The sequence below is a fragment of the Paralichthys olivaceus genome, chromosome 9 (assembly GCF_024713975.1).
Source record: "Paralichthys olivaceus isolate ysfri-2021 chromosome 9, ASM2471397v2, whole genome shotgun sequence".
In the NCBI taxonomy this organism is placed as follows: domain Eukaryota; kingdom Metazoa; phylum Chordata; class Actinopteri; order Pleuronectiformes; family Paralichthyidae; genus Paralichthys; species Paralichthys olivaceus.
The window spans coordinates 11,858,843-11,875,459 of record NC_091101.1 but is presented as its reverse complement, the minus strand read 5'-3'; the positions used below and the strand labels follow the sequence as shown (position 1 = coordinate 11,875,459).

The following is a 16,617-nucleotide window of genomic DNA, read 5'->3' as shown; positions in this document are numbered from 1 at the left end:
TCTTGAATTGTTGATTTGCATGTTCAACTGCTTTCAAATGCAAGTTTGTTGAACTTTGTTCCACTACACTGGTGTTTAGATTTGGTAGATCTGGCAGAAGCTAACAGGGCTACGTGGGATGCAATCTTCAGCAGCCATTAATGAGAGTCAGTTGATAAAACAAATGAAAATGAAATGTGCTTGGTGAGAGCTAATCCTCCCTGTCTTTAGTTTGCATAAGTGGATCTTTATTTTTAGAATGTGATGGTTGTTATTCCAGACAACTTGAGTGATGATGTTTAATAAAACACGACTTTTGGTCAACAGATTGTGAGATTTCAGAACCGGTGCAATCAAGGTAAACATATTGCTGTATTTGTGTTCACTCTGCCATAAGGAAAAGAGGCTAGTGTTTTTCACATTTAACTTGGAAATTAAAGGGACATTTTCTTTAAATAAGTCTGGGTATTTTCAACTAACCTGTATTCCTATAAAGGTACATTTGTTCAGACCCGCTTTGAATGGAAAGGGTGTGTAATATATGTGGGTCATGCATTCTGAGCACCATGAGCTCACTCTCTACTCTTTTACTTGACATGGCTTCCAGAAGAAAATATCAAAAACAGCAATTTTCTCTTAAATTTCTACTCCAGAAAATAATGTATCATTCACATATAAAGAAATCCTATTTTATGCTGTATCTATGCCATGACAAGTAATACAATGTTTGCTCTATATATTCTTAAAAAGCAGTATCATCTCTATAGTGCAAACAGCAGAGGTGAGTGTGGACAACCTTGTAAAGTTTTCACCTGATTTGAATTTGTGGAGCTCACAAAAAGATAAATTCCACTTGACCTGGGCAAACACATTTTCTGCATCAGGTGCAGCCACGATCAGGTCTTTATAATATTATACATCTAAGAGACACCTAAAAATTGAGTGCAGACTTGGAATGAATCCTGTCCGCCTCCGACATTGTTTGTGTGAGTTCTTCTTCCTCCAGTAAATAGGTAAACACTCTATGCAGGTATGAAAGAATAGATATTACAATTTTTTTTGCTGTGTTGGCATCATGCCCCAGGCCATTGTCATTCTTCAGTCCTTTTTATTGCATGTTTTATTTCTTCTCAAGTTACAGCTTTATTTAAAAAAAAAAAAAAAAGTATTCTTGGTGGAAACCAGGGAGATTGCAGCCATTTGAAATGTTTTGACTGGTAATAGGATATTTTTCAGACCTGGAGCAGTCAGATTCTTCTTTCTCAAAGAAAAAAAACCTTCCTAACCTTCTTCACAGTCCTTACGCACCAAAAAAGAAAAATATGATAAAATAAACTTGCCCGTAGCCACATGAAGAATGTTTTTTTATTTTTAAATAACAGTATCAAAATGGGAGCACTACAATAATAGAATACATTTGACTAGATAGAGAAGTGGTTGAATAAACCTGTAACCCAGTGCCCTTCACGCCACCCAGCTTTGTGCGTCTATCTGAAGGCCATTAGTGGAGTCACTGAGAGAGCGAGTGTCACTCTGCATTAGTCTACCGCTCTCGTCCATCCATTCCATCCTGTCTGATAGGATACAGTCTTGTATCATAACCTGCTGTGTCAAATCTGAAATTGCAGAGACCACACAGAGCATTATCGCGCCTGTTCTGATCCTAATCACGCTAATGCTTTCTTTTATGCAAAGGCTTGGACATAATGTCTGTGTGAAAATATCAAGATGATGTTTCATAGATAAGGATCCTGGTAAATTGCTGTATCTGCAGCTGGTTGCTGGTTGCTCTTGTCCAGACAGAAGCAACATGAACGCTATTTCTGGAAATCACTATTTATCTCAATTGGAGCGAGGGATGAAGCACAGACACATACAGAGTCTGGCCCTCCCTTCTTATTGACCAAGAAACAAACAAAATAAAAGTCTACCAGTTTACTGTAATAATGCTGCATGTTTGAGAGTTAGAGGGAAGGTTTTATTGTGGGCTTCGTCTCAGAGGCCGTGATTAGTGGACTTTGTTTGTGTGGGTGTCTGTGTAGAGGGCCCACGGACACATTGTTACATGTGATGAGTTTTTCATTTTCTCAAGAACTAATGTCTAATATCCAGACAATCAGCTGAAAACACCTCTTGAGCCTGTCACTGCAGTGCATTGTGGGGGTGTGTTATCAGTGATGGGATTATTATGTAAGATCCTACCGCTGCATTTAGATCCTCTGGAGCTGTGGATGATATACACAATCTCAACAACAAGAACTCCTGTGTTGATACCGGGTTTTTTTTCTCGAGAACCATCCAGGTTAAATCAAGTACAAATTTCAAATTGACTGTTCATGCTCGCACAATGCTGCTCACAGTGATGATTCGTAATAATGTCAATAACATCAGGTCATCTAATTGACAGAAGTAGACAAGAGCAGGGTTCACACAATTTAGCATTTTAAATCAAAGCATCATTAGCAGACTGTTTCAGCTATTTAGAGTCCTTTCTTTGTTTAAAAATGCTTTATCTCGTCCATCGTTTTCACTGACTTGTTTTCAAACTGAAATTACAAGGGTTGTTAAATTTGATTGATTCAAAGCACTGTTACCAGTTGAAGGTGTTTGTTAAAACACAATAAACAATATTCTGAATCCCAGTGGTGGTTTTGTAATTAGGGTGAATTAAGGATATAGGGACAGCTTCTTTTTTTTTTTTTTATTTCAGCCTTGTGTACGTTTCTTGCCACATAAAAAAAAGAAAAAAAAGAATCTACAATACTTAAAATGTGACCAGTACATTTAAAGAGGAAATGGGGTTATATCATATTCCCAGGAGCTGCAGAGGCTTTAATGTAAACTAAACCTTGGGGACAGGAACTCTGGATGTTTGAGACAACACTTATAATAAGGTGTCAAGGAATTTTAACTTATAACTTTAACTTACTTTTGATTTTCAAAAATTGGGGATAACAGATAATAGGACTTATAATATCACAATATCCGGCTACACCATGTTAGACCATTAACCTTTTTGTGGTCTATTTGGGTCTGCATGAATTCAGGCCCTCAACTCAATCCAGAGTTTACAGCAATCATTTTCTGCCTTCTTGCATTGTCGTCCCAATCACCCACAATCATGCTGTCACCTCCCCTCAAACAGTGTTTGGCTTGAAGGGACAACATAAAAACAACTTAAATCAAAAAGCTGAATAGCGATTATCTTGCAGTAGCACTTGGCATTCATGTTAGCTTAGCAGTAGGGTTCGATTTATATATAATTCTTCATATTTTCTAAACAGTGTCAATACAAACAAAGAATTTATTGTGTTTGAATCTTTAGTTTGGGTTGGAATAACCTTACAACATATTGAAGTATGACTCGGTATTGGCTGTGGAACTATAACGCTTGTTCAATCAGGAACACTTCATCATGATTGAACCTTTTATTGCACAAATGGGACAGTTATGCTTGGCACTGATGGCTCCATTCATTGGATGTTCCCTGGATTAGCCACGCAGCATGCTACGATAAAACAGGGAACACATGCAAAAAAACAACCAGTGGGCGTAGCAGGCAGGATACATTTGTTCAAGATGAAGACCATTTACCACAACCATGTTTGGACTCATTGTTAAAAGGTGGAGGCTGGGGTGGTGGAGGCAAGTTGCCCACAGCAGAGAATGAGTGGCAGTGTAACTGAGCAGGGATCAGTGAGGAGGAGGTCGTATTTAAAGGGACCGCTTTGTTGAGAGAATGGGCTGTGATTGGTGAGTGACTGATGAGCACCCATAAACCATCAGTATAGCTGACAGCTTGTGACGGCTGAGCACATGACTCCGTGTCCTACATAAACTAACGCAATGCTTCATTTAACTTATGACATTTGCACCTTATGTAAGAGCTTAAAAAAACATACCACACAATTTTGCTCTTCCATTTTTGGTTTTGGAGAGTGAATAAACCACTATCCAAACTGTGGAGATGGTATTACTATAGTAACAGTGGTTAGGGTTTGGGTTGATATAATAGTGATGTACATGGAGCAGTAGCCAAAGCTTAGAATTAAAAATGGCCTACTGCAAAATAGTCATTTTTGGCCCACAGTATTTCTCCCTTACTACAACCCATCAGTCTGACATGCTGCCACTGCTTCCACTAAAGTGCCTCTAAATGATGATCTAATATTTGTGAGATACGTCTCCACAGTGATTAGCTGATATCTTTTCTCTTTGAGAAGAAATTATTTAATTAGCTTGCCCTTTCTGGGGAGCTTAACCTTTCAAAATGTCAGGTGGGTTTAAAATAAGTGTGCCATATTTTCAGAAAATTCCTCTTTTAGGGAGCTTGTCATGACCTATACAAGTGTGGCAAAAAGGAAGGTCTGACAGTGATGAATCTTACAGCTCAGAGCAATTTGTTTCAGTTCAGATATGTTCCTGAAAACCCCCCTTTAAAGCTTAACTCCCTCCGAGCTGGACTAACCTGCCTGTGGGCTTGAATAATAACCATTTCAACCAGGGTTTTGCTCAGTAAGTTCTTGAATTCATACGTAGAATTAAACACAAGTATGGGATTGTCTGACGGGCAATACGTGATACATAGAACCATTTTCCATTGTGACAGGGCTATTAGTTTGTTCTACGGCGGATCAATCCAACTCTATCTTCTCTGGATTTCCTCTGCCTTTGTTGCCACCACTTGAGCTGTCTTAAGCAATCATCAGCTTTCATGTCAAATAAATGAGCTGTTTTATTGCTCAGAGTCGCCACAGCTCCACCACTGGTCAAAATAAATGGAAATGAAAAAAGTGTTATTTTGCAAGGACACACATAGTGTACATGTAGAGTAAACATGGCCATGCAATGAAGGCTCCTGTCGGCGTGAATCACATCACACGGATGACACGCCGAGTGCACTTCACCTCCAGAAAGTAAGGATAAGATATGTGAAATTTTAATGACTCTAAGAGGAATATGGTGTTCAGGAAAAGTGATGTGAGAGATGTGATAAACTGCAGCATGTCAAAGAGATGTCACAAGCACAGAGTGGTAAGAATAAAATTGTGTCGTGTTTTAGGTCGGTGATCGTAATATGATTTCAGGTAAAATACTGTATCTCAAACCTATAATCTGATAAAAAAACACAAACTACATCATTGACATTAGTACTCTGTATCATTTAAAGAAGGAGCAGTATTCTTAATCTTCATGAACACCTGAAGTAACTAAAGAGCTTATAGAATAACCCCTTCATCTGCCAGGTGTACACTGTATGTCCTAGACATACAGTCGAGCATCTGTGTTTCCTCTGCTGCCATCAGTAAATAATGCACTCCTGTGCATCTGCAGCCCGACTTAATATTTAATTCACACAACGTATGCAGTGAGGCAGCCCTGGTGCTGTACACAGCGGAGATGGAGACACTGCATAGACCTACCACCGTATATTTAAAAAAACGCTTTGTGGCAAGTCTGATTTTGTCAATAAAGCTATTATAAATAATCACCCTCTTTTACTCTGGTCAATCTTTGCATAAAATCTTATTAAAAATTAGTAGTGTTTAATCTTGCACGTTTCAAAGTATTTGTGGTACTCACTGTATTTGTTTTGGTCGTCACCATCTATTGTCTTCTTCTGCATCACATTGATTTTATCTCGTATGAATCAGCATCGATGGAACTCTTTCCGAGACGGCTCTAACCCTGCTCCTCGGTAATTTATAGAGTCACACCAGCGTGCTGAGATGGTCTTGAAGGCCTTGTATTCCGCAGGTGGTGTTTATAGGCCCGACAGTGGCCTTGCAGATGTCCTAATATAATTATAGCAATAGTCGTCTGCCAAACTGAGCAAACACTGAAGCCTCTCCGCGCTCCACCGTGCACCACCCGCTGATGCCACTGACAGCACACCACATGAGAAAATGCAAATGTACATCAAAATGTAGAAAATTTACATTAGACGTAATACTATTCCAAGGTGATATTTCCAGGGTGATTTGTATTTGAAAAAAAAAAAAAAAAGCTTCATTCTCATTCGCGTGAAGACGAGCCTCCCCGTCTTGGCCTTGTCAAGCACTCGTCACTATCGCACATGAGAAATGCTGCAGTGGAAACTTGTTGGGTTCTGTTCAGTCGAGCAAAAATGAATAACTGGCTTCATTTCAACTTGCGCCGCTAAACTATTCTATTGAGAGCGTTGCATTAGCTTGATTACAGTTTTATCTGTCAAACGAATGCATAGAAATAGCTGACAAAACATTATGTTGCAAATCCAATTTCGTATTGATTGACAGCGCGAGATTCACCCGGCCCGCGTTATGGCTTCCTGCACTATTAGAGCATATTGCGGTGCTATTTGCCTTGGAAAGAGGGGCCATTTGCTGGGAGTAATTAGTTAAGCTCCTCTGACTTTGGAAATTTAATTGCAGGTACAGTAGAACTGGCTAACAACGGGATAACTGAAGCATTACAGACTGTGAGGGACTCACAAACAGCAGGAGCATCCCCCTCTGACAAAACACACACTCACACACATACACACACACACAGGAGGACACACAAACACACCAGCATGGACACACACGGACGTATACACGCATCAAAAAAAAAAAAAAAAGCAAACATGGGCTCCTGACCTCTTGATTCTTTGATCCATTAATGACATGCAATATTCATACTCCCAGCTCCGGAATGTTTTATTATAACTGCAGAGATGTGGAGTGCCTTATTAAAAAGTACGGCACAGACTATCTACAGTATGTTTATCATTTATCTTGTGCTGTTAGCTTGCTGTTTCTCCTCCAAGGAAATGCTTCCTGTGACCTTGAATGTTGCTTTCCTGCGTCCCAGTATGTAGGAAATCAAAGCGTAAGAGAGTACCATTAGGTTACTATCATGTACTTAATGTGCCTGAAGACCTGCATGTCTGTTGTACAAAGATAAATATTTTACTTGTGCTCCTAATATGCTCGTTATCATTACTTCCCACAATTTATGCACATTTAATGCCACTCATCATGTTTGCTGTTCAGCCTACATAAAACCTCATGTAAGGCTGTTGTTAAAGCACCTAAAACTGTAGTATTTCCTCAAAGAAATGTATCATATACCATAATAAGTAAGATTGATTTCTCTTTATACTAGCCGGTTTATCTTAACACCCATAATAGCCAGGACATCAATCATGGGAACACTGCTGGTAACGTGCCAGAGTGGACACTGGTAATTATTTAAAAAGGATCACTGGCTATTAATGGTATTTCTCCTCACCTTTCCCATTATCTGTAGCAACCAGTTTGTTTTCCTCTCAATTAGGCACGCAGGCAGTGAGCAACACCCATCTCCCGTTACTGGGATATGGCTACAGAGGCCATGGGGGGGGAAGGGAAAATAATAGGCTGCAGTTGTTGTTCCCACTGCTGCTGCTGAGGGATTGTTTTGAGCATTTTCTTGGCTGCATTTCATTTCTTTATCCTCTCCCACCATAACTCACCACCGCCATTAAACCTCTGTCACTCTCGTTCGGTGGTCTGAAATGACTGGGTCACCGAAACCTGAGCTGAGTCAGTGCACAGAACATTACGTAGTAATAAGAAAAAAAAAATCAATAAAAAAAAAAAAACAAGCCAATAAGAGACAAGTGGGATCTGTTCCTTTCGTGTTACCACTTCTCTTACAAGATGCTCTGTTTGGAGAACGGACATGGACATATTAGAGTTTTTAGAGCCACGTATGTGTGTCATATATATATATATATATCAATAATAATAATGGTAATAATAATTATAATACATTGTATCTATATACCACTTTTAATAATGCTCCAAGACATACATAGGTTCAAAACAGATAAAAATGTTTAAATAAAAGAAAAGAACACATAATGTAAAATACAAGCCATAATCACACATTATGATCAATGTGTATGTATATATATGTGTGTTTATGTGTATACTGTATATACATCTATACATACATATATCTATTTCTATGTTAAATTTATGCATAAATATCTGTTATATATGAACAAATGTATTTGTTGTTTTTGTAATCAGCTGATCATTTATTTAATTAGCCACTTAATCAGTAATCAGACATTACAAACTGACTTTTCACCCAACAAATAATTCAAACCCTACAGCCTTTAATTTATGATAAAGAGGTAATTTTCAGATTCAGAATTAGAATTTACGGCATTTCTGGTGTTTTTTCTTCACGATAACAACTTAGTGTCAGTTCTTTTTCTGTGATTCACTAACTGTGTAAGCAGCTAGTTATTTCAGCACCAGACCACATGTATGCACTGGCTTATGATTTACCTTGTGCACACATGTATATATACATAAATGTGTTTGTCCAGTACATGTTTGTTTGTTAGCGGGGATGCGGTTCACTCCCACACGCAGAAGGCCTCTTCCATGTAGCTTAAACATCGTATGGTGAAGATGTCTTCCCGCCACGCTGTGCTGACTGCTGCGGTCGCACGGCTGTGACTGTGCAAAGCCTGAGGAGAGAGAGTGAAATGTGTCAGCTTGTGCAGCTGATAACGCCGCCTCTGTCACACTCAGGCCAAAGAGTGTTTTCTGGGGGAGCCAAAGCGCATGATGGGTTTGTGACGCAGCACGCAGTGGCATTCAAATAGTGAGAGTGGGATAGGCACTTTTCCCTCATCCCTTGAACTGTGTCAAGTCTTATGCCTCATGATGCGTTTTCATTTTCCTCATGGAGCCTTCACCACGACTCCTCCAGAACATCTTTTCCATTACAGTGTTCTGCCACATGACATATTCTGAGTTTTATCCCACTGGAGATTTTTTTTTACACTTTGTTAACCAAATGTGATTTTCATGTTGAACAGTGTTTGTACAAAATGTTTTATTCAACTAGATTTGTTGTTTCTTTACATCTGTGTGACTCTCTACCACAATGGCAAGTGCTTCTCTATCTCCTTAGGCCATTGCATCCCACAGTCTCTTTCATGGCAAGAGGCACTGACAGAATAAAGAAGAGCTCCTTGAGAGCAGAGTCTCTTATCAGCCTCCAACATCTGGCCAAGACTGATGGCTCCTTGGAATAGCTCTTCAAATATCATTGAGTTTGAGCTGCATAATGCTTGTTTAACTGCATCCTCCCTACAATACTAATTCACCCCCTCTCATTATGTATCTTTCACTAGAGGAAGCCATTTCTATGATTACTCAATTTAGTTCCTCAGCAGGGTAGGATTGATGTGTGGCACTGCACTAAATCGTTGGAAAAAGAGAGAGTGAAAGGTGAGTCAAGTCACTTATGAGCAAAGGAAATAAAATACGATGTGACCATCCTGTTCACACATCACAAGAAAGGATAATATTGAATTTTCAAGCTGTTAAGTGTTTAAATATTTTGGCATAAAAAGCTGTTTTTCTCTTGAAATGCACAAACTTTTTGCATGGAATGAATCTTTCTAAATCAACATAAGGCCTTGATGCATTGCAGCTCATTAAATGAAAGCTCTGAGGTAATCTACACCAGATTTAAGAATTTATCCAAACACCTGGTTCTATATCAAGTCACAGAATGCCAGTTTCGAGCAGATGTGTCTAACTGATTTGCTTTGGTCACAACGAGCAGGATCACGTTTTGTTTTCAAGAATTAAAATGAATAATTTGGTCAGCTGCAGGTTGGGGTCTAGGCTGCCTAGTTCGGGGGGTGGGGGAACTTTGGCTTGGTTGTCCTACTGTAGTGTTTTGTTTTTTTTGACAGCACCTGAAGGCAGCAACAAAAACAAAACTTATTTTCCCCCCAGGGACCTGAGTGTGATCAATTTTGATCAGAGAATAGTTCTTTTAAATCCAGCCCCAAGTCCAACCAGCAATTCAGACATCAAGAAATTCTGACAGGGTGAATAAACGTGATTGGCAAAATAATATGACAAAGAATGAAGTTGACCAATCGGGTGGGCAAAGTAGAAATATGGGTGCGCATTGTCTAGCCCTGCCCACTTCTAGATCTGGGCCCTGTTGCAGCTAGTGACTGTGTTTACATGGACACCAAGATTCAGAATATTGACCTCATTCAGAATAAGGCATTCTTTAATGAAATGAGTTGCTTTTGCAATATTTCATTAATTTTACATTTACATTTTACAGAGCATAGCGTGATGACTGTTGTTCCTCCGTCGTTACATTTGTTGCCATTCCGCCAGTTTTAAATCTCAAACCCGAAATAGTTTAATGTACGATGCCATTTTTGGGAGTTTTCTTTGTAATTTTGCAAAAAGCTCTTTTTATTATTCCCTCTTGTGTCCACACAGGGTGTCGTCAAGCAATAGGTAACAGAAAGTTGTGTTAACTCCAGGACGTTACAATGTGATTGTCCACATGATGACTTTGGTCAAAATACTCCAATTATTTCTTCTTTTGAGTATGACCTTATTCAGAATATGGTAATGACACAATAGTGTTTTAATGGCAGTGTCTTATTCAGACTGTTGGCTTAATCATATTAATGTCAGAATATTGGTGTCCATGTAAACATGCTATTGTTTTGGCATTCTCCTATTTTTTCTCCCATTCATAAAGGCCAAAACCACATGTACCACAGAACCCACTGTGCTAACCCCCACTGATCACCTGGGGAAGGTGTAGACAGCCATGTGCTTCCTCCAATACACAAAGAGCCACCAGCTGCTTCTTCTCACCTGACAGCGAGGAACTCCACCAGGAGGGTGTCTCGTACACAGTGGTTCAAAGAATCTCCTGTAGATCTCAACCCACCGCCCTGACCTGACCCTGTCTGTTAAAAATGACCTCATCTTCCTTTTATAGGAAACTGATATTTTTAAACCAGCATAATGAGGAGATGTTGATGATTTATTTTAACCCAACCACAGATGAGACTCTGGGGTCTGACAGTCATGTGCTTTGTGCCTCTGGTCTCTCCGCTGCCAGTTATACATTAATTGCTTAATTCATTCAAAACATATGTTATCTCTGGACATAACGTCACCAGTGAATATGTTTCCTAAAAGGTATTTATTTTTAAGCCTCCGCACCAGTGGCCGGAGGCATTATGTTTTTGGGTTGTCGGTCCGTCCCGTTACTGTGAACGCGATATCTCAAGAATGCCTTTAGAGAATTTCCTCAAATTTGGTACAAATATTCACTTAGATTTAAGGATGAACTGATTCAATTTTGGTGGTCAAAGGTCAAGTTCACAGTGACCTCACAAAACACTTTTTTTTTGCCTTTTGAAGATCGTCGAGGAATCCTTTTACAATTGGCACAAAAAATCATTTAGAGTCAAGGACTGTGGCTTCATAAGGTATTTTTATGTTTTTCCTGAACGTGATATCTTAAGCTCAGCTTGAAGGAATGGTTGTTCTTGTGAAACGCTGGATATGCTCACTTTCTAAGGCTGCTAAAAGTTCTCTGGTTCCTTTGGTTATTATTTGTATGTTTGAGTTTTAATAGTGTTCACTGTCTCAAACAATCAGTGCAGTCAGATAAAAACATGTGGATGGATTTGAGCCATGGACTCCAGTCTGATTGTAACATTGTTCAAACCAGGTTAACACCTATATTTGTTTTTAGGTCACATGATATTCTTCACTTTGTAGGATCACAACCAGAGCTAATGAATAGGTCATGATTCACTTAATACTGATACATCGTTATAAGTCAACAGGTAAATGTTCCAAAAAATATTTTTGGTAAGTAGAGTAGGTATAATGTGACACATTTGCACCAACTAGATTATATTTCAAGACCATATCCAACATGTAGTCATAATTCTTTCATAGCCAAATAGAACTTTATTCAAAATGTTGATACGTTATAATTGAATGAGGGCAACTGTATCAGAATCCGCCTCAAAAATCAAGTGTCAGTTGGACAGAAGTCACAAACCATAAATATTGGGAAACACTGACACCAGACAAACAGATTACACTTGCTGAAAATAGATAATTTTGCATATTACAGGTTTTTTCTTATGATTGTATCGAGACACTTTGTCGTCGAGTTTGATCGTGAGAAAACTCCTTGAAATGTCTGGATAACAGAATAATTATCCAGTCTTCATCAGCAAGTCAAATCTGAAAGTAAGTTCACGGTCCCGAGATTTCTACAGAGACAGAACATGTAATTTTTTTTAAATAAATGTTGTCGCCTCCAACTTATACGCTCACGTATCCTCAAAGAGGCAAAGATGACGATCTTATCCTGTTGTGTTCGCTGGAGAAGACAGAGAGCAAATGAATAATTCTTGCTGGTGAGGCTCACACTGCTCTGAGCTATAGCCTGTGAATCATCATCATCATCACAAGATAAAAGTGAACATCTTTTCATCTATTTTTCAGTCGTTTCATTTCGCGGCTCCAGTAACACTCCTCTGAGTGTTTTCAAATCCAAAAAGGCATATCGGATAATTATTTGTTTTCATACCGATGGTATCTGTGAATTTTTACACTGGTGACAAAAATTGAATTCCAGCAGCGACTGAGCCCAGGGGATAATGCAGCATGGCCAAAATGTCTTAATTGCAAATAATGCAGCGCAATCATCATCATTTAATATCAATTATATCAAGGCCTTATCTCAAATATTTGGCTCCCCTTGTAGCGAATAATATTTTTTTCTTCATGGGGATTATTTGAAATGATGCGTGATTAGCTCAGTTCACACTGAGAACCAGCATGCATTGTAAATGACCAATTAAATGGCTCCTTTGGTATTCTTCAGTTAATTATTGTGTACAGCATCTTAACAACGTAGCATCACAGGTGACCTCTCTCTTCCACTAAAGCTAGCAACAACATCTCGGATTCAGTGGTGATGTGATGCAGAGTCTGTGGAGATGTCAGCAATTTGACACCGGCCATTATGACTTTAGCCATTAAGGTCACGCAACTGACGTCCTGTGACTTTGACACGGATGCTGCGAAGTCTAAAGAATCAATGTGATGTCATCGCGGATTCATCCCAGGAGGCCCTGATGAGTTGTGGGAACAGAGATCAACTCTGACCCTGTTTGGAAAGGAAATCTCTCCCTCTGATGACGAGGTCATGCCACGTCATTACTATATTGACACAACTGATTCACAGCACACCTTCAACCACATGATCCCAGTTACGCTGATATGATTCAAGGAAGGAATATAAATGTGAAAAATTAGCCATATCATCATCTGAACTTAGCAGGTCAATGGTGAGTGAGAAGTACCAAAGTGTCACTGTTTCACTTCTAATGCTAAACAGGACACATAAGGATTGTCCTATGTTTAAAAGCTACTCAGTGCATTGCAGTATCACTAGCCGAAGCCTCAGCCATTTGCAGTGCAATTAAAAACTCAATTTTCAAAGGCTTTGCTGAGGGTGATAAATGGGCCAGTAATCCCTTAATTGTTCTCTCTTAGACAGAATCATATGAATGATAGAGGTTTTATTAGAGGCTGAGTCGAACTTAAAGTAAATAAAACCTAACCTATTATCATTATTATTATCATTGCTACACATTCAAAGAAGGCTACATGTTTTTTTGAATATGTTCATGGTTGCAGAATCCGAGAATCACAGTCATTTATTAATGGCCACACCACCAAGTTGGTTGAATTCCTTTTCATAGCAGCATGGAAAATAAAATAAACAGTAGACACCGGTGACACATGAGGAGACAATATGTGGACAGGATAGTATCACATACAGTAACATGATAGTGTGTTTAAAGTGCATCATAATTGCTCCATCACAGTGCTCCACTACTGTTAACTTCTTTTCCTGATCATTTTCAGGACCATAGACAGTTCTGCTGCCTGTGTTTCCCTCTGCCACAACATATGTAGGCCTGTGTGTGTGTGTGTGTGTGTGTGTGTGTGTGTTTCCAGGCATGACGTGTTTTCAACTTTCCATCACTTCAGCTGCTGCTGTTGTTGAGCCTCTCTCCAACCTTAAAAAAAATGTCAGTGTTTCCTGAGCCGAGCTGAGGAACACGGACAGGGTATTCGACTGCAGAATGAGTGGAGTGGAGAGAGAGAGAAAAGGACCAATGCACTGTGGACACAAACTTTGGAAAAAAATCACCGCAGCTCTCGGCTTCAATGGTTCAAACGCTGCGTCTGCGCACGGCGACGCGTCGAGCTCTTGCAGCAGCTGGATGTGTCCGGGCTCACCATCACTGGCCACATGAGACTGCAGTGTTTTATATTGATTCCAGCAGCACTGGGCTAATATTGACAAGTGCCGCACTTATGCCAAACAGTCGTAATCGGGCTTTTTTATTATTTCATTCTAGCGTCAGATCAAGTTTGACCAACACCGGCCCGCACCGCCACTGGTCCAATCGGAGTTCAGATCAGCTCCTTCCTCCCCTCCCCTCATCCCTCTCTCTCCCCCCTCTCTCCCTCTCTCTCTCACTCTATCTCTTAGTTGCAAGGGAAAAAAAGCAATGCTCTGCAGCTGCTCGGGCTGCACCTCAATGAACCTAATTGGTGCGCTGTGAGCGACCATCATCACCACATCCACTGGATTTTCCTCATCGCGCCCGGCTCCTCATCCAGAACACAGCCTCCTATATGAATGTGCCCAGAGAGACGCTTTTAAGGAGTTGAACAGATTATAGGTCGGAGGAAAAGAAAATGGCACAACGCGTGGTTTTGTTTCTGCTGTGGCTCTGTGACAGATCGCTCGCAGGGTTCCCCAATCAGATTAATATCGGTAAGTGCTGTTTTATTGATAAGGACCGCGGGTTTGTGTGGGGGAATCAAACGCAACGTTGCATGCTTTTTATGTTTTGTGCCGTACGGAGCGCGGAGCTGTGCGCAGTGATGTGGCGGAGACTAACTTGATTATGCTGCAAGCTCAAAGCCACTGATTTTTGAAAACTAGATTAAAGCGACGTCTTTGTTGTGTGAAGAGAACTGATGAGTAGAAATGAGGAAGGAGGGAGACGGTCAGCTCGACCTGAAGAGTTACTGACGGGCGCAATGCCCCAAAACGCATGATAGTAACATGCGCCCTGCTTGGAATCGCCACGGGAGTCTCCCCTCACTGAATACAATGTAGTCTCCACTGACTCCAGATTAAGATGCACGGGTGTGATGTGAAAGCTTTGTCTCATCTTCATGTTTTTTTTTTTCATCTCTTCAAGGGGGACTGTTCATGCGCTCCACGGTGCAGGAGCACAGCGCGTTCAGGTTCGCTGTCCAACTCTACAACACCAACCAAAACACCACAGAGAAGCCTTTCCACCTCAACTACAATGTGGACAACCTCGAGTCGTCCAACAGCTTCTCGGTCACCCACGCGTGTAAGTGTGCCATTATTTGTATTCCTGTCCAGGTCCTCGCCACAGCTGTCCCGAACAGAATTATTTATGTCAACACTCATATGGAGCTCATAGGGAGAAGCCAAGTCAAGTTCATCCCACTCCATTCCGGCTCCTGGAGTCTCAGTGGGAATAACACACACATCCACAAACAGAATTTTTATAGTGTACACACTGTTCTTCCTGCATTTCTCTGGGTTTACCACAAAATATCTAGTATTTTGTCTGTCTGGAGTTGTGCAGAGGTGATATTTTCTCCAAAGCACACATCCCACAATGACAAATAAGTTGCTGCTTACAGTTCCAGCCTTGAGGAGAGAACGCAGCCAATTACACCAAACCCTGTGTCAAAGACTCACACTGCATGGAGAGTTTACATGGAACAGAATTGCATGTTAGTGCATGTGCTGTAAATATCTTTAACTTTCATCACATACACAATTCACTCACTCAAGAAGAAAGGATATGACTGAGTATGGTGCAGTATCTTGATTTGTCCATGATTTTTTATCGGTGCTTTTATGTGTACAGCTCATGGTGCAACTGGTGCACATAGCCCTTTTTGATTTGTAGCTGATCTAACATCATTCCTCTACACCCCCCTTGGCAGCCGTTTCTCGAAATCAGCAGAAACAAGGTGGATGAAAAGGGGGAAGAGATAGAGCTGAGATTGCCATTTTGTGATGTCATTTTAAATGATGGGTTCAGTTTGGCTGAATGGCCGACTCCAAAGAGACACACAGCTCAGTGTGAGTGGTCCAGTCATTCTAACCCCTGTGTGGCATGGTCATAATGGCCCCTCTGACTTCCTATGTGCCAGAGCATCTCTGCCTGCTCCATCCTCTGACTCCCCCCGCCCCGTGTTACAGAGCATCTCCCCCAGCATTGCAGAGTCAGCTCATTAGCACCCAGCCCTCATAGCACCTCACCGTGCTGTCATTGGGTGAAAGGGGAAAAAAAAAAATCCATAGCTCCCTAACCAACGCCAGCAAATGAGTTAGACTCAGACCTGCAGAGGAGGTGGGTCTGAGCAGTGAGGGAGATAAAGCAGAGCGTCGTATCACAACAAGCAGAGCTGCCGGTGTCCTAACGAACGCATCCATAAGAAACAATAAGCAAATGAGAGAGAATAAATAATAGATAGTCCTTTGCAATTTCACGCATGTTGAAGAGGAAGGGAAGCATAGGAGGAAAAAGGCTTGATATCAGAATCTAATTAAATTCAGGGGCAGACAGAGCTTTAGTCAGAGGAAGGGGCTCCTGTGGGAGCCGTGGCCCCGTTTCTTGTTTCATGCTGCCACGTCTCAGCATCTCTCTCCATCACGAGCACTGTCTCTGGACTGGCTTGA

At 40.6% G+C, this 16,617-nt stretch overlaps 1 protein-coding gene across 7 annotated transcripts in view; it reads left to right on the top strand.

Annotated features, from left to right (window-relative positions):
• Positions 1 to 14,341: 14,341 nt before the first annotated feature.
• gria3b (glutamate receptor, ionotropic, AMPA 3b) overlaps positions 14,342 to 16,617 on the top strand; it is an 86,066-nt gene continuing 83,790 nt past the window's right edge. For 2 of the 7 annotated variants that reach the window (XR_011244018.1, XM_069531429.1), the window contains exons 1-2: positions 14,342 to 14,658; positions 15,092 to 15,250. Coding sequence is in view for 5 of the 7 variants with exons in the window: in XM_069531429.1 (XP_069387530.1) it covers positions 14,580 to 14,658; positions 15,092 to 15,250 (238 nt within the window). In the remaining 2 variants the exon portion in view is untranslated. The remainder of the gene's footprint in view (positions 14,659 to 15,091; positions 15,251 to 16,617) is intronic. The other 5 variants (XR_011244017.1, XM_069531428.1, XM_020084038.2 and 2 more) reach the window with 3 other exon arrangements.